This window comes from Podarcis muralis, chromosome 13 (assembly GCF_964188315.1).
Source record: "Podarcis muralis chromosome 13, rPodMur119.hap1.1, whole genome shotgun sequence".
Taxonomy (NCBI): Eukaryota; Metazoa; Chordata; class Lepidosauria; order Squamata; family Lacertidae; genus Podarcis; species Podarcis muralis.
In genome coordinates, this window is record NC_135667.1 from 19961347 (window position 1) to 19979503 (window position 18157).

At 48.0% G+C, this 18157-nt stretch overlaps 1 protein-coding gene across 1 annotated transcript in view; it reads right to left on the reverse strand.

Annotated features, from left to right (window-relative positions):
* The window catches only part of SLC17A7 (solute carrier family 17 member 7), a 58047-nt gene that overhangs the window by 15081 nt on the left and 24809 nt on the right, over nt 1-18157 (reverse strand). The window contains exons 2-5 of the mRNA XM_028703289.2: nt 3643-3895; nt 2445-2563; nt 1609-1723; nt 1250-1337 (exon numbers count right to left, since the gene is read on the reverse strand). Of these exons, the coding sequence (XP_028559122.1) occupies nt 1250-1337; nt 1609-1723; nt 2445-2563; nt 3643-3895 (575 nt within the window). The remainder of the gene's footprint in view (nt 1-1249; nt 1338-1608; nt 1724-2444; nt 2564-3642; nt 3896-18157) is intronic.

An 18157-nucleotide genomic window follows, 5' to 3' on the forward strand; every position in this document is an offset into this window, starting at 1 on the left:
GGAAAAGGTTAGGCAGGGATACAAGCCGAGATTCCTAACTCCAGTGGGGACTGGTGCCCACTGGGACCGGCAGGGCAGAAGTCAGGGTGACCAGCTGGCTGTAAGTAAGAAGGCAGCCAGGCATGGGGTCTGGCTGATGGCAGGCTGGGCTTGGTGGGGCAGTGCCCCCATTTGCCTAACTGCACCAGCCTTTACTGCCTGACTCCCAGCAGCCCTCGCTACCCCTCTGAGGTTGCTCCCACACTCGCCGTTCCATGACTAGCTGCCATCCTTTGTTATAACTATTAAAAAGGAAGAAAAAAGGGGGGGAGATGAGAGGAAAGCAGTGTTCAACACCCTCTCCCTGCAGAACAGGAACTGTCAAATAACGGGGCAATTCGGGGGGGCAATTCATCAGTTACCCACCAGCGGTGCTGTTTCCTGCTCAGCAAGAACAGTAAGAGGGACAGAATTTGCAAGGGGGGAACTGCGAAAGTCAAGAGGGACCTTTGCTATCTGGAAATTTACCGTATTTTTCGCTCCATATGACACACTTTTCCCCTCTTAAAATCTAAGGGGAAATGTCTGTGTGTCTTATGGAGCGGATGTGTGGTCCCTGGGGCTGGGGGGGGGGGGGACCCAGGCTTCCCTCACCAGCCCCGACAAGCTGTGGGAGCAGTGGGAAGACTGCACACAGCCTTTCCGCTACTCCCCGACCTGCTCTTTGGGGCTGGCAGTGGCTTTCCTGGGGCTGGTGGTGAGGGAAGCTCAGCTTTCCCCACCGCCAGCCCCACAAGCTGCGGGGAGCAGGGGAAAGGCTGCGTGCCTTCCTACTGCTCCCCGGGGCTGGCGGTGAGGGAAGCTCGGCCAGCCCCACAAGCGAAAGGAACCCGAGGCTATCTGGAGAGCGAGAAGGATCCTGGCTGTGGAGTTAGGAATTGCTAGACAACGTGGCATTATGTTAAACTCTGTATGGAACCACTGTTTCAATTCCTCAGAAGCGAAGCAGTCCTCGTGTGAAAGCAACTTACTAGTGAGTTTTCCTAAAGTGAGTCACTCACCCAGAGCTGTTTCAACATGTAAAACCAAACCAGGATGTGATGCGTTTTGATCTAGACTTTGGGACAGGTCTTCTAGGCTTCCGTTTAAGAAGTTTCAACAAGTCAGAAGCCAAAGGACATCAGGTTCAAGGGGGCAACCATGTTTTTTTTGGCATGGGAGGCCCTCCCCGCCCATTTAACTTCGATGGTCGGTGAACATGTTACCTTACCACAGAAGGCTGTTGTCGCCAGGCGGCTGCGTTCCAGGGGGGGTGCCCATTTGCTCCAGATACCGTGGCATGCTGGGTAGGTGACCCCCTGGAGGTGGAGGGCACAGAGAGTTACATAGAGATCAGAGCTACCTTTCCACTGGAGAGAGAGGGAGAGAAGAGGCAGGCCCAAGGAACAAGCTCTGCTTCCGACCCATAACTCTGTCCCACCTTGACTCTGTTCTTTACAAGGGGGCTAAGCGCCCCAAAGACAGCGACGGTGCTCTGAGGGAAGGGAGCTGAGGCTTTGGAGAGGAAGGTGGAGAGGTCGATATTACGGGGCGGTGCGAAAGCGCGGAGATTAGGGGTGCGGGCCTTACCTCCACAAGGCCTTGCAAGATCCGCACGAAGATCACGCAGCCAAAGTGGACCCTAGCCGCCGATGGAATGAGCATGTTCAGGGTTGATGTCGCCACAATGGCAAAGCCAAAAACCCTGTGGACCGAAAGGCAGGTGTTAAGAAAAAGAAAGAAAGCCCGGCCCGTTTGCTTTCCCTCTCATCATTATTCTTTTGATATTTACAGGGGTTTTTTGTTCCACGTGAGCCTGTGAAGTGAGAAGGGAGTCAATGGCCCTAATCACCAGCGACTTTCATGGCTGAAGGAGGATTTGAACCCATGTCCCACGTCCACATTCTGATGGTCAGCCAATTGCTCTGAACAGCTCCCTGCCTCTTCCCGCAGGATAATATATACACAAGTGCTGTAGAGACTAGAGACCTGCACAGTGAGAGGACAGGCCTAGGAAACACCATAAGGAACCTTTGCTTTCTCTAGCGAGGGTCTATGTACGCATGTGTGTTTCGAGATAGGTGTTTATTGTGGGATCAGTGATGTTCCTCATGCTTGCTAATTTCTTGCACGCTAAACTTCTTAAATTATCAACTAAAGTTTACTTGAAAAGAACCACAAACTTAAAAAAAAAGACACAAAATACCAAATTTTTGCTGTAGTGATAATCTGGTTTATACAAAGGTACAGCCAATTTTCATGATCTTCATCTTTCACCAGATAGTGAGCTAACCCAAATGGACCAGGGTATCTTTCTATTCCTGTTCTAAAGAATGAGATCACTAGGGGTGAGCCAAAATCTGCATGTTCCCCCTCTTTGATTTACACATACACACACTAAAAAAAATACCCTACCTGCATCTTACCTGTTAGCAGCAAATTTCTGTGCTATGAACCCTCCTGGGATCTGGGTGACAATGTAACCCCAGAAGAAGGATCCATGAATCATGCCTACTGTCTCAGGATCCCAGTTGAACTCCGCTTTCTAAAGTGGTGAGAAGAATAGAGGAAAGATTTGTTTCTTGATTACAGCCAGTAGCAGGACTTCGGTCACAGTAGCACCATCCATTCAACGCTCATGGCTCCCTCTCCAGCCAAGAATCCTGGGAACTGTAGTTTACGTTAATGGTACTCTGCATTGTAGCTCTGTCAGGAGTGAACTACATTTCCCATAATTCTTTGGGAGGAAGCTTGTGCTTTAAGTGTATGTTGTGGTGGTCATCCTAGTCCAGGTGTGGGGAACCAGTGGCCCTCTAGATGCTGCTGAACTACAACTCCCAGCATCCCTAGCCATCGAGCATGCTGCTGGGGCTGATGGGAGTTGTAGTTCAGCAACATCTGGAGGGCCAAGAGGTCCCCACATCTGCTATAGAAGATTGACCCTGGGAAACAGTCAGGGCTCTGGAATGTGTGAAGCAATAGTAAAAAAAGGGAGTGCCTCATTAAATCCAGAAGTGCTTATCTCTGAGTAGACCTATGCAGGACTGGGGATGCTGATCTGATTAGGCATGGTGAAAAACTGAAAAACTTCATTCTGGTTTAGTTATTCCAGAACACTTTTGTCTCTGGCTCTGTCCATAATTGGTTCTGGCTCCACCCAGCACTGCCCTGTGGCCTCCAATGAATTAAAGGTAAATGTAAAGGACCCCTGGACGGTTAAGTCCAGTCAAAAGCGTCTGTGGGAATGCGGCACTCATTTCACTTACAGGCCGAGGGAACCGGTGTTTGTCCACAGACAGCTTTCCAGGTCATGGAAGTGGTTTCCAAGCCACTTCTGGCGCAACGGGACACCGTGACGGAATCCAGAGCGCACGGAAACGCCATTTATCTTCCTGCCGCAGCAGTACCTATTTATCTAATTGCACTGGTGTGCTTTCAGACTGCTAGGTTAGCAGAAGTTGGGACAGAGCAACGGGAGCTCACCCCGTCGTGGGGATTCGAACCGCCGACCTTCCAATCGGCAAGCCCAAGAGGCTCAGTGGTTTAGACCACAGCGCCACCCGCGTCCCTTGGCCCTCAACAGAAAAAAAGCCCGCCCCTGCTCTAGAGGGAGGACAGTCTCACCTTCACAACGAGTTTGTCCCCTTCGTAGACGGTGTTGTTGTTGACCATGCTGACGATGGCCACGCCCAGGTTGCAGCGGATGCCGAAGCTGATGCAGAAGCCCAGGCCGCAGAGGATGGCGATGATGTAGCGACGAGGGAGGCCAAAGCAGGTGCAGTCGACGATGGGCGGGTGCTTCTCGGTCACCTCAACAGCCCGGCCCTCTTCAGTCAGCTCGATGGTCTCCCCACCTGCCTGTTTCTTATCAAGGATCCTAGAAGTCAGAGATAAGAGGAAGGCTTGAAGGGATGGGTAGGACTGAAAGCTGACGACCCAGAAAAAGCAATGGTTCAAATCTGTTCCCATGAGGTGAGCAGATTCTGCCTCATTGCCTTCTCTCCACTTTATTGATATCACGGACGTCTCTAACATTGGGGAAAGGAAGGCAGCTGCCTCAGGCGGTCATGAAAGGGCAGCAAGTTGTCAGTTAAGTGGTTATTGTTGTATTTTTTTCTGCCAGGGAGGGGAAGGAGGTGCTTGTGGGAAAGAATGGGTGAATTGGGAAGTTTTGGTTTCTCATTTTTTCCAATCTTAAATTCAGTTTTCCACATGTCTGCATTGACCTGTGGCCTCTTTGTTTTGTGTTTTTAAAGTTCTCCCCAAAACCCACCAGCATTTTGGTGTGGATTTCTCCTAATACCCCCATTTCTGTATGCAGTTTTGCAAAGCAATAATGTATTTTTCCACTATATTTTCACAAGTATGTGTACACTTTAGCCCAAGTTATGAATTTTTTGTATACATCAATTGGCTGGAAAACCGAATAGCACAACCTGGAGAAGTCCAAATTTTGAAAGATTGCTCTTATGGTTGGTTTATTCTTTTGGAAAGCGAGAATTCGGTAGGTATGCCTTTCAACGCAAACTGAATCAAATTTCTCCTCCATCTCTACTTGTGGGATTTTCTGCCTCAGATGCCAAAATTACCTGGCTGGCTTTGGCCACTCTGCACCTTGCCTTCAGGTGAGAAAGGGGGCATCAACATCAGGAAGGAGCGTCTCCACCTCCATCGTTCTGCCCGGACACTGAGGTCCAGCGCTGAGGGCCTTCTGGCGGTTCCCTCGCTACGAGAAGCCAAGTTACAGGGAACCAGGCAGAGGGCCTTCTTGGTAGTGGCACCCGCCCTGTGGAACGCCCTCCCACCCGATGTCAAAGAGAAAAATAACTACGAAACTTTTAGAAGACATCTGAAGGCAACCCTGTTTAGGGAAGCTTTTAATGTTTAATAGGTTATTGTATTTTAGTGTTCTGTTGGAAGCCGCCCAGAGTGGCTGGGGAAACCCAGCCAGATGGGCGGGGTATAAATAAATTATTATTATTATTATTATTATTATTATTATTATTATTATTATTATTATTATCATCATCATCATCATCATCATCATCATTTTATTTGTATTCCACCTTTCCACAGTTAAAACAATGCTCAAGGCGGCTTACAATATGAAAAGATTTACATAATTACAAACATAGCAAAATAGTCATAAAAATAAAGAAAACACATTAAAAACTACATAACCAAACTGAACAATTGCCACATAAAAATAAAAATACAAAAGGTTAATATCAGTAATATCAGTTAATATCAGTAACAGCAAAACCTCCCAACAAAACTTCTTCCCGAATACCCCAGTTCTTGCTGAGCAACAACTGCAGCAGCCGGCCTTATGAAGCCTGTCAGGTGCCGCCCTGGGCCGGGTGGAGAGAGGCAGGATTCCCTCAGGCTCTCAGCAGGGGAGCCCTCCTGTTTGATGCCCTGCTTCGAGGAGCACGTTATTTGGGGATGGCCCTGGGGACGCACTCTCCGCCCTGCCCTCCAGAATGCAGGTTGAACTGGGATAATTTTCTAAACTAATTCTGAAGCTGGAAGATGCACTCTTTGCCACAGCTCTCAGTTCCTTCATCTTCATTAATGTCTCCCCCTCTTCTCCTCCTCTCACTTCTCTGTTTACGAAGCGCCTGAAGTATCACAGAGCGAGCCAGTCTGTAAATCACACTGCGCAAAGTTGGAGTTAACTCTTTATTAGCGAAAACACAATCTCCACGGACTTGGCTGGGTGTCAGGCCTAATGAGCACGGCATCTCATTCTTGGTGGTTTTACTCCATGGAATCAGTTGCCGAGACTAAAGGTTCCCACCTCCCCACAGCCGTCTATGTCTCCTCCTCTCCAGGGCTTTCTCCAAGCAATCAGAGACTTCACCTGCATGCAGCCAATCTCTGCTCTGCTCTTTTCATGTATCTCCTGGTTCTGGGAGCCAGGGTGGAAGGAGCCAGACTCACCTCTGCCTCTTGGCCACCTTCCTCCCAGTCACAAACTTTAGCTTCTGCCTCTGATTCTGGACTGCTCTCTGACACTGCCTCTTCCTGCTCACTAAACCCGGTTACCCTTTCAGCTTCTGACACCTCCTCCTCCCAGTCTTCTCCCTCTTCTACCACTGACCACCCATTGTTGTCCCACCACCACTCCCTGGGCTCTGAGCCTTCTTCCTTGGGGATTCCCCAGCTGGTTCCTCCCACCATCCCTCTGTGTCCAACCTGTCTATGACATAAAACACTGCCAAAGAAAAGTGGGGAGGCAGAATCGATGTGATCTGCGGTTGTGGCAAGATCTTTTTTGGGCAGCGCTTTGCATATGTGCTCTAGAACATGGACAACACATCACACATACCCTGGTCTGTGTTGACTGTTGACTGTTCACTTGGGATTGGTGGATCTGACCATTTTGGTTTTTATCAGTTTCCCATATTTCCATTCTTAAATCATTCATCCATCCATTCATTGCATTCATATCCCACCTTTTCCTCTAACAAACTCAAGGTGGTGTACAGTGGTACCTTGGGTTACAGATGCTTCAGGTTACAGACGCTTCAGGTTACAGACTCCGCTAACCAGAAATAGTACCTCAGGTTAAGAACTTTACCTCAGGATGAGAACAGAAATCACGCGGCAGCAGCGGGAGGCCCCATTAGCTCAAGTGGTACCTCAGGTTAAGAACAGTTTCAGGTTAAGAACGGACCTCCAGAACGAATTAAGTTCTTAACCTGAGGTACCACTGTACATGGTTCTTTCTCCCCTCCTCAATTAATTCACACAACAACCCTTTGAGGTAGGTGAGGCGGAGAGAGGCAGTGACTGACCCAAAGTCACCCAGTTAGCCTCATGGCCTACTGGGGATTTGAACCCTGGTCTGCCAGGTCCTAATCCGACACTCTAAATACTACGCCATTGTGGTTCTCCAGTTCTTCACATTTCCACATCAGTTTTGTGATATATATATATATTTTAGGTCCTCATGAAAATTCACCAGCATTTTAGTGTGAATGTCTCTTAAAGCACACATTTTAATGAAGCTTTGCCTAAAACGCACCCTGTTGCAAAGCGATTTCCCTTAAGACAATGCATTTTTGCACACTTTGATCACTATTTTTTTTTTTTACTTTTACGCACACATTTTACACATATGCATTTTCGCGCACATTTGCTTGGCTGGAGAACTGCCTTGCAAAATTCAGAGAAGCGCAAATTTCACAGGACAATATTGTTCCATTCTGTGTATTGCTTCAGAAAGTGTGAGTGAGGAAGGCTCACCTTTAAATGTGATCTGAATCTGAATTCTCCCCCATCCTTCACACTAACCAGTGGCTAAGCTGCGTGCTTTGCTACCGGGGGCGGAGAGCAGGCGGGGGAGTGTCTGGCGCCCCGGGGGCGTGGCACGTGTTCTGGGGGCGTGGTGCCCGGTGTGCACGCAGGGGTAAACAGGGTGTGTCCAGGGGGGCCGCCGCGATGGCACCCTACTGAAACAGTGGTGCTGGGGGTGGTCCACTCCCTCTGCACTCCCGTTCCTCTGCCAGTGACGCTAACGTGCCTTCTGTGGGACTGCCTCTGAAAATGAGCTTGGAAACTTCATTCGGTGGCCCAGCTGGCGTCCGGAGTCCACTCTTGCCAATCATATCTCACTCACTTTAGAGTTTCACAGAACTCTTCAATTTTCAGTGTTAAATGAAGAAAACTGGGTGGAGGAAGGGAGAAAGAGGGTGAGGAAGGCCTCCTGCCATGGGGAAGGCCCATTGGCAATAGAGTAAAAGTTTTGAGATGGCGACTTAGGAAGCCTTGCAGACTAATGAGGTTAGTTTGGGTCCAGTGCAGAATCAGGCCCAGACAGAGGGGGGGGGGCATATGGGCCACTTGGCCTGGGCCTCTGATTCCAAAGGGGGCCTCAGCCAGCATATTTACAATTGCAGGGGATGCACTGGGGCGAAATATGCAGATACAGTTCAAGCCTTGGAATAACATTATTTGTCAGCATAACTTTTGTGAAAATTATTTATATACTTACTTATTTCTAAGACTTCAGTTACCCCCAGGGTAAAAAAAGGGGGGGCACATTATCTACCTGGCCCGGGCCTCTGTCTGGCTCTGCAAGGCCCTGTGCAGAATCTGTGGGCTGACTTGCCTCAAAGCATGTAGCGATAAAGCAGTGTTGCCACTCCAGTGGCTCCACAAAAGCCAGCAGAAAAAGGCTCCTATCCCCCTTGTGTATTACAGAAGTGGGGAATCTCAGGTCTGGGGAAAAGCGTGGCCCTCCAAGCCCCTCTACTTGGCCCTCAGAAATCTCCCCAGACCACACCCTTCTCTGGCCTTCCTTCGCTCCCACAAATGTTTCTGATTGGCTGGAATGTGTCTCTGAGCTCTGGTGTTGCCTCTGGCCTGCCCACATGGAGAATACGGAAGTGTGAGCATGTGTACAAACTGGCCTCCTGTGCAAAGGTAAAATTTATATGCATGGCTCCACCCACATTTGCCTCTGGCCCCACCCACCACAGACATGCGGTCCTCAGAAGGCTGCCCTGAAGGGAATGCAGTCCTCTGGCTGGTCCTCTGACCCCTGGCTTCTTGGAGCTCAACATGCCAAAGCTGCAAGGAAGAGCAGAAACCAGAGAAAAGTGTGGCAGTCCTTATCCTAGGAAAGCAGGAGAATTGTTTTGGATGACAGGGAGCTGCATATGGACTTGACAGGAGCAGCAGAAATGGGATAGCTATCGCATTAGCTAAGCCCACCATTGCATCCTTGTAAGGAACTGCGTCAGGTGACTCTGCGTAGATGCAGGCAGTCGGGCCAGACTGACCTGAGAGTAGAGAGGGTGGGCTCAGACGCAGGGAAGGTCCCTCCCTGCCAAAGATTTCAGAGGGGCTTGGAGCACCCCCAAGTCCTCGTCCATCACCGCCCCCTTCCCGCTCTTACACACTGTCTCGTCAGCCTGGTGGGGAGGCGGCGGATGCCCACGCAGAAGCTGTTCCCATCAGAGCTGGTGCAGATGGGCTCTGAGCTCAATCTCGGCACTGGGCCCGAGAACAACTCCTTTCCCTTAGCAACGGAGGCGACAGAAAGGCCTTCTTTCTGAGCCCCCTCGTATCGTCCCTTCCCCTCAGTCCCTCCTTCCTCCCTGCCCTCTCCTGCACACGCAGCCTCCGCCAGGTCCGTAAGCCAACCAGTGTTAGTGAGTACAAATATGCGCCTGACATTGCGCACCTATTCTGTATGTTCAAAGCACATCCCACCTGCTTCCGGATAGTCCTGGAAGACGTCGTTTGCCCCTCACAGAGCTACAATTCCCAGCAGCGCATTTAACAAAATACAGTTCCCAGCGTCCTTTGAGGCGGCAGTGGCGGAATGTGCTTTAAATGTATGGTGTACATGCAGAGTCCATATCTTAGCAAGGAGGGATACTTAAAACAATTGGGTGACACTCTTCCCAAACCCCCTAGTTACAGGAGACTATGGATCATAATTTGGCTAAAATTGCAAATAGTGTGCCATTGTGAGGTTGTGGCCCAGGGGTCCTGAGCTCCAGGTCCTTTGTGTCAGGCCCCAGATCTCTGCTCCCTTCCCCACCCAATTTTAATTTTTTTTATTTTTTAAACCCTCTGTTGGCATGCTGCAAAGTGGCTGCGTACACACCTTACATTTGAAAGCATACGACTTCCCCTAAGGAATCCTGGGAATTGTAGTTTGTTAAAGGGTCTCAGAATTGCAGTTCTGTGAGCAGCAAACTACAATTCCCAGGGTTATTTGGCAGATGCCAATTGCTTTAAATGTATGGTGTGCGCACAAGCCCTAGTTGTGCTAGTGCGACTCCAGGCACACACCATCTTATTTTGCCCCCAAATTTGTGTCATGGGCCTGTGTGCTGAATTCTTTAAGAGCCCAGAGTAGTGGTGGTGGTCAGAAGGAAGAGGGTTCTGGATTTCCTCAGAGCTTCCCCCCTACATTTCTCCCCACATCACTGGAGCACGGAACACCCCGCTTTTCCATGAAAACTTGTTTAAAATTGTTCAACCTAATCCAGCCAGAAACTACAAGTGACTGTCATTTGTCATGTAGCGGTGAGAGCATTCGAGCGAAAATCCTTGGCACAGAGCTTGCTGAGTGACCTTGGGCCAGATATTAAGCCTGGCCTCCCTCACAGGACTGTTGTAACAATACTGAGCTCATTGGATGAAAAAACGATATAGAAATCTGATAGGCTATGCCAGAGTTCCGACACTGGCGGCAGCTGTTGCTAGGATAGGCTCGTTTCCTCTTAGCCCGCCCCCTAATATGATCCCACAAGCAAGACGACCACCTGGATTACACCTTTAACAGGATCTCAGCATACAGAAACAATTTGGCTAGTGACTAGTTTCCCGCCAATTTGTCAGGGAAATCTTTGCCTGCTAGATTTCTACACATCGGAGCCCTTCCCGAGGGCAGCATTTCAGACTGCCTCCTTAGGGTCACTATTTTTTAAATATAAAAAGCCCTTTTCACTGTCTCTTTAACAGACAACTCAATCTGCCTCAGAAAAAAATAAAATTCTGAAAGACTGCCATTTCTTCAAACGGTGACTAAAGCACATCGTGCATCAACACCCAAAATGCTCAGGAAGATGTGCTATTATCACATACCAAAAAAGACTCCTGAAATCACATGCGTGCACAAACACACAGCGCTGGAAACACCCCTAAGCATTTGGGTGCAATTCGTCTGACATTAAACCATATATATTGCTTGAATTACAACAGCAGTCCTTGTCGGTGGGGGGGGGGGGGGATGGTGTTTAGGTGACAAGCTTCGGGCGGCGACATGCTGGTTTCAACCCTCTCTTTAAAAAAAGAGAATATTGTTTTCTGGCCAGCTGGCAACGCAATCCCTCCCTACTCTCTGAGAAATACTTTGGGGGATCCAGCACCCCTCCATCACACGCCCCTTGATCTGATTTTATAGGGCACTCCTGCACTACATGATTTCATTTCAATAACTGCTGCTTATGTACATATATTAAATTAACCTAGACTACGCGGGTGGCGCTGTGGGTTAAACCACAGAGCCTAGGACTTGCCGATCAGAAGGTCGGCGGTTCGAATCCCCGCGATGGGGTGAGCTCCTGTTGCTCGGTCCCTGCTCCTGCCAACCTAGCAGTTCGAAAGCACACCAAGTGCAAGTAGATAAATAGGTATCGCTCCAGCGGGAAGGTAAACGGCGTTTCCATGTGCTGCTCTGGTTCGCCAGAAGCGGCTTAGTCATGCTGGCCACATGACCCGGAAGCTGTATGCCATCTCCCTCGGCCAATAAAGCAAGATGAGTGCCACAACCTCAGAGTCGGCCACAACTGGACCTAATGGTCAGGGGTCCCTTTACCTTTACCTCACAGGGCTGTTTCCAATATAAAAGGGGGGAGGGGAGAAAAGCATACCCAGCCCTGAGCTCCTGGGTTTGCCACACAGCTCTAACTGAGCCCATGACACCAGTTGGCTACCAATCAGTTTCCAGGCCCTAATCAAAGTGCTGATCTGGGCATTTTGGAGGGAGATTCTCTGCCTTCATCCTCTTGCTGCTGCCTGGGGAGGGAATGCAACTATAGCATGGAAGGGGAGAAGGAGTTGTGGATCCAGGGAGCTCCAAGAGTTGGTTGTTGTCGTTTTTTGTTGTTGTCGACACCTTTGTTTTTTAAAAAAGCACACACATGGAAAAATGGCTTCCTTGCTTTGCTGGAATTGTACTCCACTCCTCCACTCCTCAAAGGAGTTGCTCAAAGCAGCTTTCAGCTATCAAAGCACACATAACTGCAAGGATGATACAGCCATTACGAAAAAAAGAAATTAACAAAATATAAAAGCAGCAGCAACAACAAAAATAAAAAGTAAATGAAAACGCAGCAAAGCCACCTCCAGACTGCCAGGGGAGGATTCGAGGGCATACTGGAAATTTAGCTTTTGCACAACTGAAGCGGATGAAAGCACCATAATGCAGAAGATCCTTCCGGTTAGGAAGCTGATGGGGAAATGCACTGGAAAGTGTAGGATGAACAAATCATTAGCAAGCAGACTTTATCAGCACGGTGCAAGCAAATCAGAGTGAATGTTCACTGCTGTATAACCTCCCTGGGAACTAGGCAGAAGGCATGCTCAGTAAAGACCAGACCTAGTCAACCCCTCCGCGTATGCACTGTGCAAGCAAATCAGGTTCAATAAACAAGCCTTATGGAAGAGCTCCAAGAGCAACACCAACAACAAGTATTTTCTCCCTTTCTTTTGAAAGAGTTGAATTGGTCACACCCAACCAAATAGCTTCCCTGCTTGAAAAATGGAAGAAGATACACCCAAGTCCTTCCAAAGAGGGGGCTTCGCACCCTTCTCTCTGTAATACAGCAACACACACACACACAAAGTCCTGCGTTGGATCTTGCCCGACTTTGGATATGATCCTTTTCACTGACGTCAGCTCAAGACGGCCGTGTTGGCAGCTTAGGAGGCGAGGTTTTAAATATCCCTGGCTAAGCTGCCCACCGCCAGCAGGTTTGCAGTGACCTTGGGTGGTGCCATAAGCTTATCAGCCTCCGGTTTCTTGCCTGGCTTCACGTTCACACCACCAGATCTCGGCACCAACCCATTGAAAGCGCAGAGAGGGCCCCAAAGACATGAGTGCTATAAGGATCATGCACAATGGTGACCCAAAATCAGGCATGAACTGCTGAATCCTGGGCTTGCTTGATCTCAGAGAGCCTGACCTTACTCTCAGTTGTGTTCTTCGAATTTCACCCAAACAACTTTATCCTGTGCAAAATAAGGGACCCCTATGCCTATTATAAACAATGGGCTTATGCACCCCTAGCATTGCATATGATTGGACTGCAAGTGACCTAACCTTTCTGTCATGTGTCCACCTGATGGATCGTTGTATGTGCCAATCATATGGACAGCTTTCCCCCAGTTAACTGAAGACACCATCTCCTAAATAGTCAATGCGGGTGTTGTTTTTTTTTTACCCAACCGCAAAATCAGGGCCTGTCCCTCACATTGGTGAGGTTGGACATTTATCCTGGATACTGGCTTGGAAGTCAGTGTTCCTAGACTGTGTGATACTGAATACCTCCCAAAAGCACCAATTTACCTAGTAAGCAGGTCTAGATTTAGAGGCAGGCATCTGTCTTAGGAACTGGGCATGGGGGAGGGGCAATGGGCTTTGGGGAGGGGCACCTGTCACAGGATTCAGCTCAAATGTCTGCCCGATAGCTGAAACAGTTCGTCTTCACCTGTAAAGCTGACAAGTGTTGCATTAATAGACCAATAAAATGTTTGTTTTTGTGCATTTTGAATCATATAACCTTAACTTTAACTTATATTAACTTATGGTCTGTGTGTGTGGTTTGGGAGCTGCACGGTCAGGGGAAAAACAATGCTGTCCAGGGTTGTAAAGAATAATTGGGTGCACTCTTCCCACCTTGGATCAAATCTATGCTTCCAGGTGCCATAAGAAAGCTGCAGAGATAGTGCAGGATAGTGCACACCCCGGAAATGATCTCTTTCAGCTTCTGCCTTCTGGAAGAAGGTACAGGGTTACAAGGACTAGGACTAGCCGCCTGAGAAACAGTTTCTATCCAAATGTGATTTTGGTTTTAAATGCAGTGTAAGGTAGTCTTTATGTGAGTATATTGTATTCAGTTATGGGGTATCAGAGTTTTTAGGGGCTAACCAGGCTGGGATAGCAGGCTTGTGGATTTTTGAATGTCTGATGTAGATTTTTTCAATTTCGTTGTTCTGTACGGGACAATGACAATAAAGATTATCGTATCGTATAATTGTAGAATTGGAAGAAACCCTGAGGAACATCCAGCCCCGCAATGCAGAAATATTCAGCTGTCCCATATGGGGACTGAACCTGCAGCCTTGGTGCTATCAGCTTCATGCTCTAACCAACTGAGCTATCATCTGCCCTGCCTATCCACCCATATTATTGGGGTCTTCCCTCCTTTGGTTTCCCAAAGAGCCGTTTTAACACACATTCCCCTTCCCCCTTTATTCATGGGGAAATTGATATCACCAGTGCTCATTCAACAGTGTCTATGTAAAACCATTGTGAGCAACTGTGTAAACCTATCATTTTTATATAACAGGGATAAATCATGCGTCCAAGCTGGGAAACAGGATACAAATGCAATTCAAAAACCATAAAGGCTTTCAAAAATCAAAGCAAATTGAGGGGATGCAAAAAATGCTCCTTGTCTGTGGTGCTGTTTGGCCTTTTTGAACACCCTTGGTTATACACTACTGCTTCTGATTTGTCCTACAGCTTCTGATTCCCGACTCCCCTCAAGGTGCTACCCACAGGCCAGCCTGCCGGCAACAATGATGAGATGCAGCAACGCAATCTATTCTTGAAGGAGGCTGCCCACTGCATCTCTGCATGAGTCTGTACTCTGGGAGTGCCTCCCCTAACAAATAAAGTGAATTCAGTGTCTGGGAAGATGCAAACAGATTAAAGTGGCAGCAGAGTCAGTCTAAGAAAAGGTCAAAACTCTGGAGTTTCTTTGGAGTAAGAAGCACACACACCCCGAAACCTGGTGGGAGAATAGTATTTGTATTACATTTTAACGCCATCATTCAACCCAATGGTTCCCAGGGCAGCATACAAACATATTCCAATAAAATATAACATATCCATGTAGATTTAAAATCATCATCATCATAATACCAATAAGCATCAATAAGCAATTTGCGGCAAAATGTACATTCCTGCAGCAGACAGACCAGCTCTTTAATCCATCCATTGCCAAAAGCCTAAAGGAAAAAGCTTCACTTGCTGTTGGAACTGTCAACATGGAGGAGACTCCACAACCGAGGCGACACGATGGAAAACCAGAGAAGGCCCTGCATCCCATTGCCACACAATGAGCCACCTATAAACACACATGGTGTATGTGTGTGCATAATCATATATTACACCTGCCAACTGATCTATATCTGATCAGGTTGACTTTGGTCCTTGGTCCAATAAACCTGTTTTAAGGGTGTCATAAGCCTCTTTGTGGGTTCCTTAGGAAATTGCAGGACAGAAATTGCAGGAACTAGAATTAGGAATCTCCTGATCTGTGTGCTGCTGCCCTGGGCAATGAGCCACCAGGTCCATTGGGAGGAGTTAATATCTGGACTGCATACCTAGTTTCCAGGGTGCATCTGATGCCTGAGCTGGCTGTCTCACCATGACTGATGCCTGGAGAGAACTTGCCCACCCAGGCTGGCCATTTGGGTCCCCCAGAGCTGGAAGGACCATAAAAGGTTTCCAGTTCTGGCAAAGGCTTTAGCTGTGTGTGATTTGGAAGCTGTCAAAGAAAGACCAGCACTGAGAGGCTGGCAGGTGGCTCAGCCTAGAATGGGCTCCCTGATAGCTGAAAGCAGCGCTAAGCCTGGAATTCTCAGGGTGCTTCCTGCTGTTTTGGGGTAACATCCAATCACATACCGGCATAATTCAAGATTTGAGGGCCCAAACTTGAGATCTAGGGGTGGGCTTTGGTGATGTCACAGAGTGGGCCTCCTCCTTTAAACCAGTCCTCAAAACGTATTATTTCAATGAATGCTGCCCCCGCCATCCTTATTTCACCATTTTTTATCCCGCTTTGCTGCAACAAGGCAGCTCAGGGGATAAGACTAAAAGCAGTCAAAACAAAAAGAGATAAAGCTGTAAAACAGAGAACAACAACAACACCAAGGAGATACCAACAGTTAAAAACATTCCTGAGGTAAAAAAGACGAAAAAGTTAGTCAAAAGCGTGCTGGAATGGAGCTGTCTTTAAATTTATAGTGTGGATGAGGCATTGGGGGGGGTGCAAAGTGGTGGCCAGTCTGGGCATAAGGAGAGGCCTGCCAAAGTCCCATCACAGTCCAGCACCCTGTTCTCACAGGGGTGAACCAGATGCCTATAGGAAACCCCAAAGTAGGCCCTGAGTGATACAGGAATTGTAATAGTTCTAGGGGTTGCTCATGCGTAAGCCGCTGCCCACACATGGCTGGGTTGCCTAAGTGAACCTTTTCTGTCTGGACAGCCACTCACCCGTGGCTGTCTCAATTGCTGGCAGAATCCGTCAGTGGGCGTTTCTTAAACTTCTTCCAGCAAAGAAGTTCTTTCATGCCCAGTCTCCTCCTACTTTCCCTGCGCGGAAGCCTTCTGCGCAAGGAGGGCGTAGGCAGCGGAGGACCCTTCCTCTCCCCGCTGGTCCCCGGCAAGGAGTCATGTGACTCCCTCTCAGATTCCCCCATCTGCCCCCCTTCTCCACTGGAGCTGAGCTGATTCCCTTCCCCAGAAGATGGGCTGCCTCTCCCAATCCCGGGACGCTCTCTGGTATCCCTCTGGAGCCCTCTCTCTCCCTCCGGCACTGATGGCAGTTCCCTGACAGGAATTCTCCCCACCTGTGCTCCCAGGCAGTTGGTACTCAGAGACATGCCGCCTTGAAAACAGGAGGCAGCCCACAGCTATGATGTCTGACAGCCATTCATAGCTGTCTAAATTTGTCTGAATCCCTTTTAAAGCCGCATTCAGGCCGGTCAGCGTCACTACCTCTTGTGGCAGCAAATTCCAGTTTAACTTTTCTCCACTTAACATCGCGCTGTTGTCATTCACAGTGGGAAGGAAAACAACAAGAAAGATGTCCCAGCTAAGAGCAAGCCCCGCCACTGAGAAAAGGACTACAGTACTGGGGAATTTCTCCTCTCAATGGAGAAATTCAATGAAATGGTGTGGACACGTCTAGGACTGTGCTGTCTAGGAACTCAGACAATGGGGTGAGTTATTCTCCCCCCCCCCTTTTTCTTATTTCTGTATGGTCAACAGCCATCAATATTCCATAAGTTCTGATAGCTCACAGGTACTTGTTAATCTGTGGGGAGGGGGGGTTCCTCTTTAAAAAGAAAAGAAAATCTCTTTTTCGCTTGCAAACTTGGCTACTTCTGCATATCTGGAAAATATGCCAAGTATATAGAAACTGCCACCTTAGTTTGGGGTGGCATGTGATGGAAGTGCTTCCAAAATTCTGGCATGCTTTTTCCCTACAAAAGGCGGCAATCACATGCCATCAGCCCTTGAAGTGTCTAAAGCTAAACCCCTAGCACAGTTATTATATGGGGCTCAGAGTTGGACAGACACTCACCTTGGATCTACAGAAGCTGTTCAGCCTAAGTTCCTAAGGCATTTTCCCCTCTGTTCCATCCTGTGTTCCAAATACTTCATTGAGCTTGGAGGCTAATCTCCCCTCTGTTGAATTACAGATTTGGTGTAGGACATTTAATTATTGGCTTCGGTTAAATTTAAACCCTACTGGTCTAACTCCCTCCTTGGACTAAAATTGTCCACCAAAAGCTTTACTTTTCTGGTTTATCACCACAACAGTTATTAACACTGGGCTTCAGTAAAGCAAATAATTTAACTAGACAGCGCCTACATGATATCGAGCGACAGGATAATTTGGCCACGATAAGGAAATTTTGTCCACGGTATGATTATTTTCCACCTAGTCATTTTGACACGTTGGCACCCTACTTGCAAAAGTTAACAAAATACAGACGCACTTTCACTTACGCAATAATGAATATACTGCCTTCGGCTGTACTTGAGGGTCAATTTCGAAAAATTCCGCTGAAAAACGGTTTTGTCCATGTGGAGATGGCAGTATTGAGTCAGTGGCTCATGTGCTTCTGGCTTGCACTCTTTATAAAGATTTGAGGAGTGAGGTTATTACCCCTCTACTATTGTCCGTGCCAGATGCCGGGTCGCTCAACCATTGCTACTGTGTTCTTTCTTCTAGCAGATCAAGATAATCAGGTGACAGCAAAAACTGCAACATTTTTAGCAGGGGTAATTAGAATAAGATCTATTGTTTGATTATTGATGTAAACCTTCAAAATGTATTTTGCATAGTTAAGTTTTTACCTCTATCTTCAGTACATTTTATTTTATTTTATTGCTATGGCTAGTGGCTGATGCATATAAAGATTCTTCTGATCTGATCTGTGTAAGTGCTTATAAACTGATAGGCACTTGCCCACCTGAGTTTGTTATTGTTTAGTTACAAATGCACAAGTTGAATAGTGCAAAGCAAGTGGGCTCCCCGTGTGCCCATGGCTCCTGTTTGCCAACCACCTGCGACAAACCAAACTTCTTTCTCTA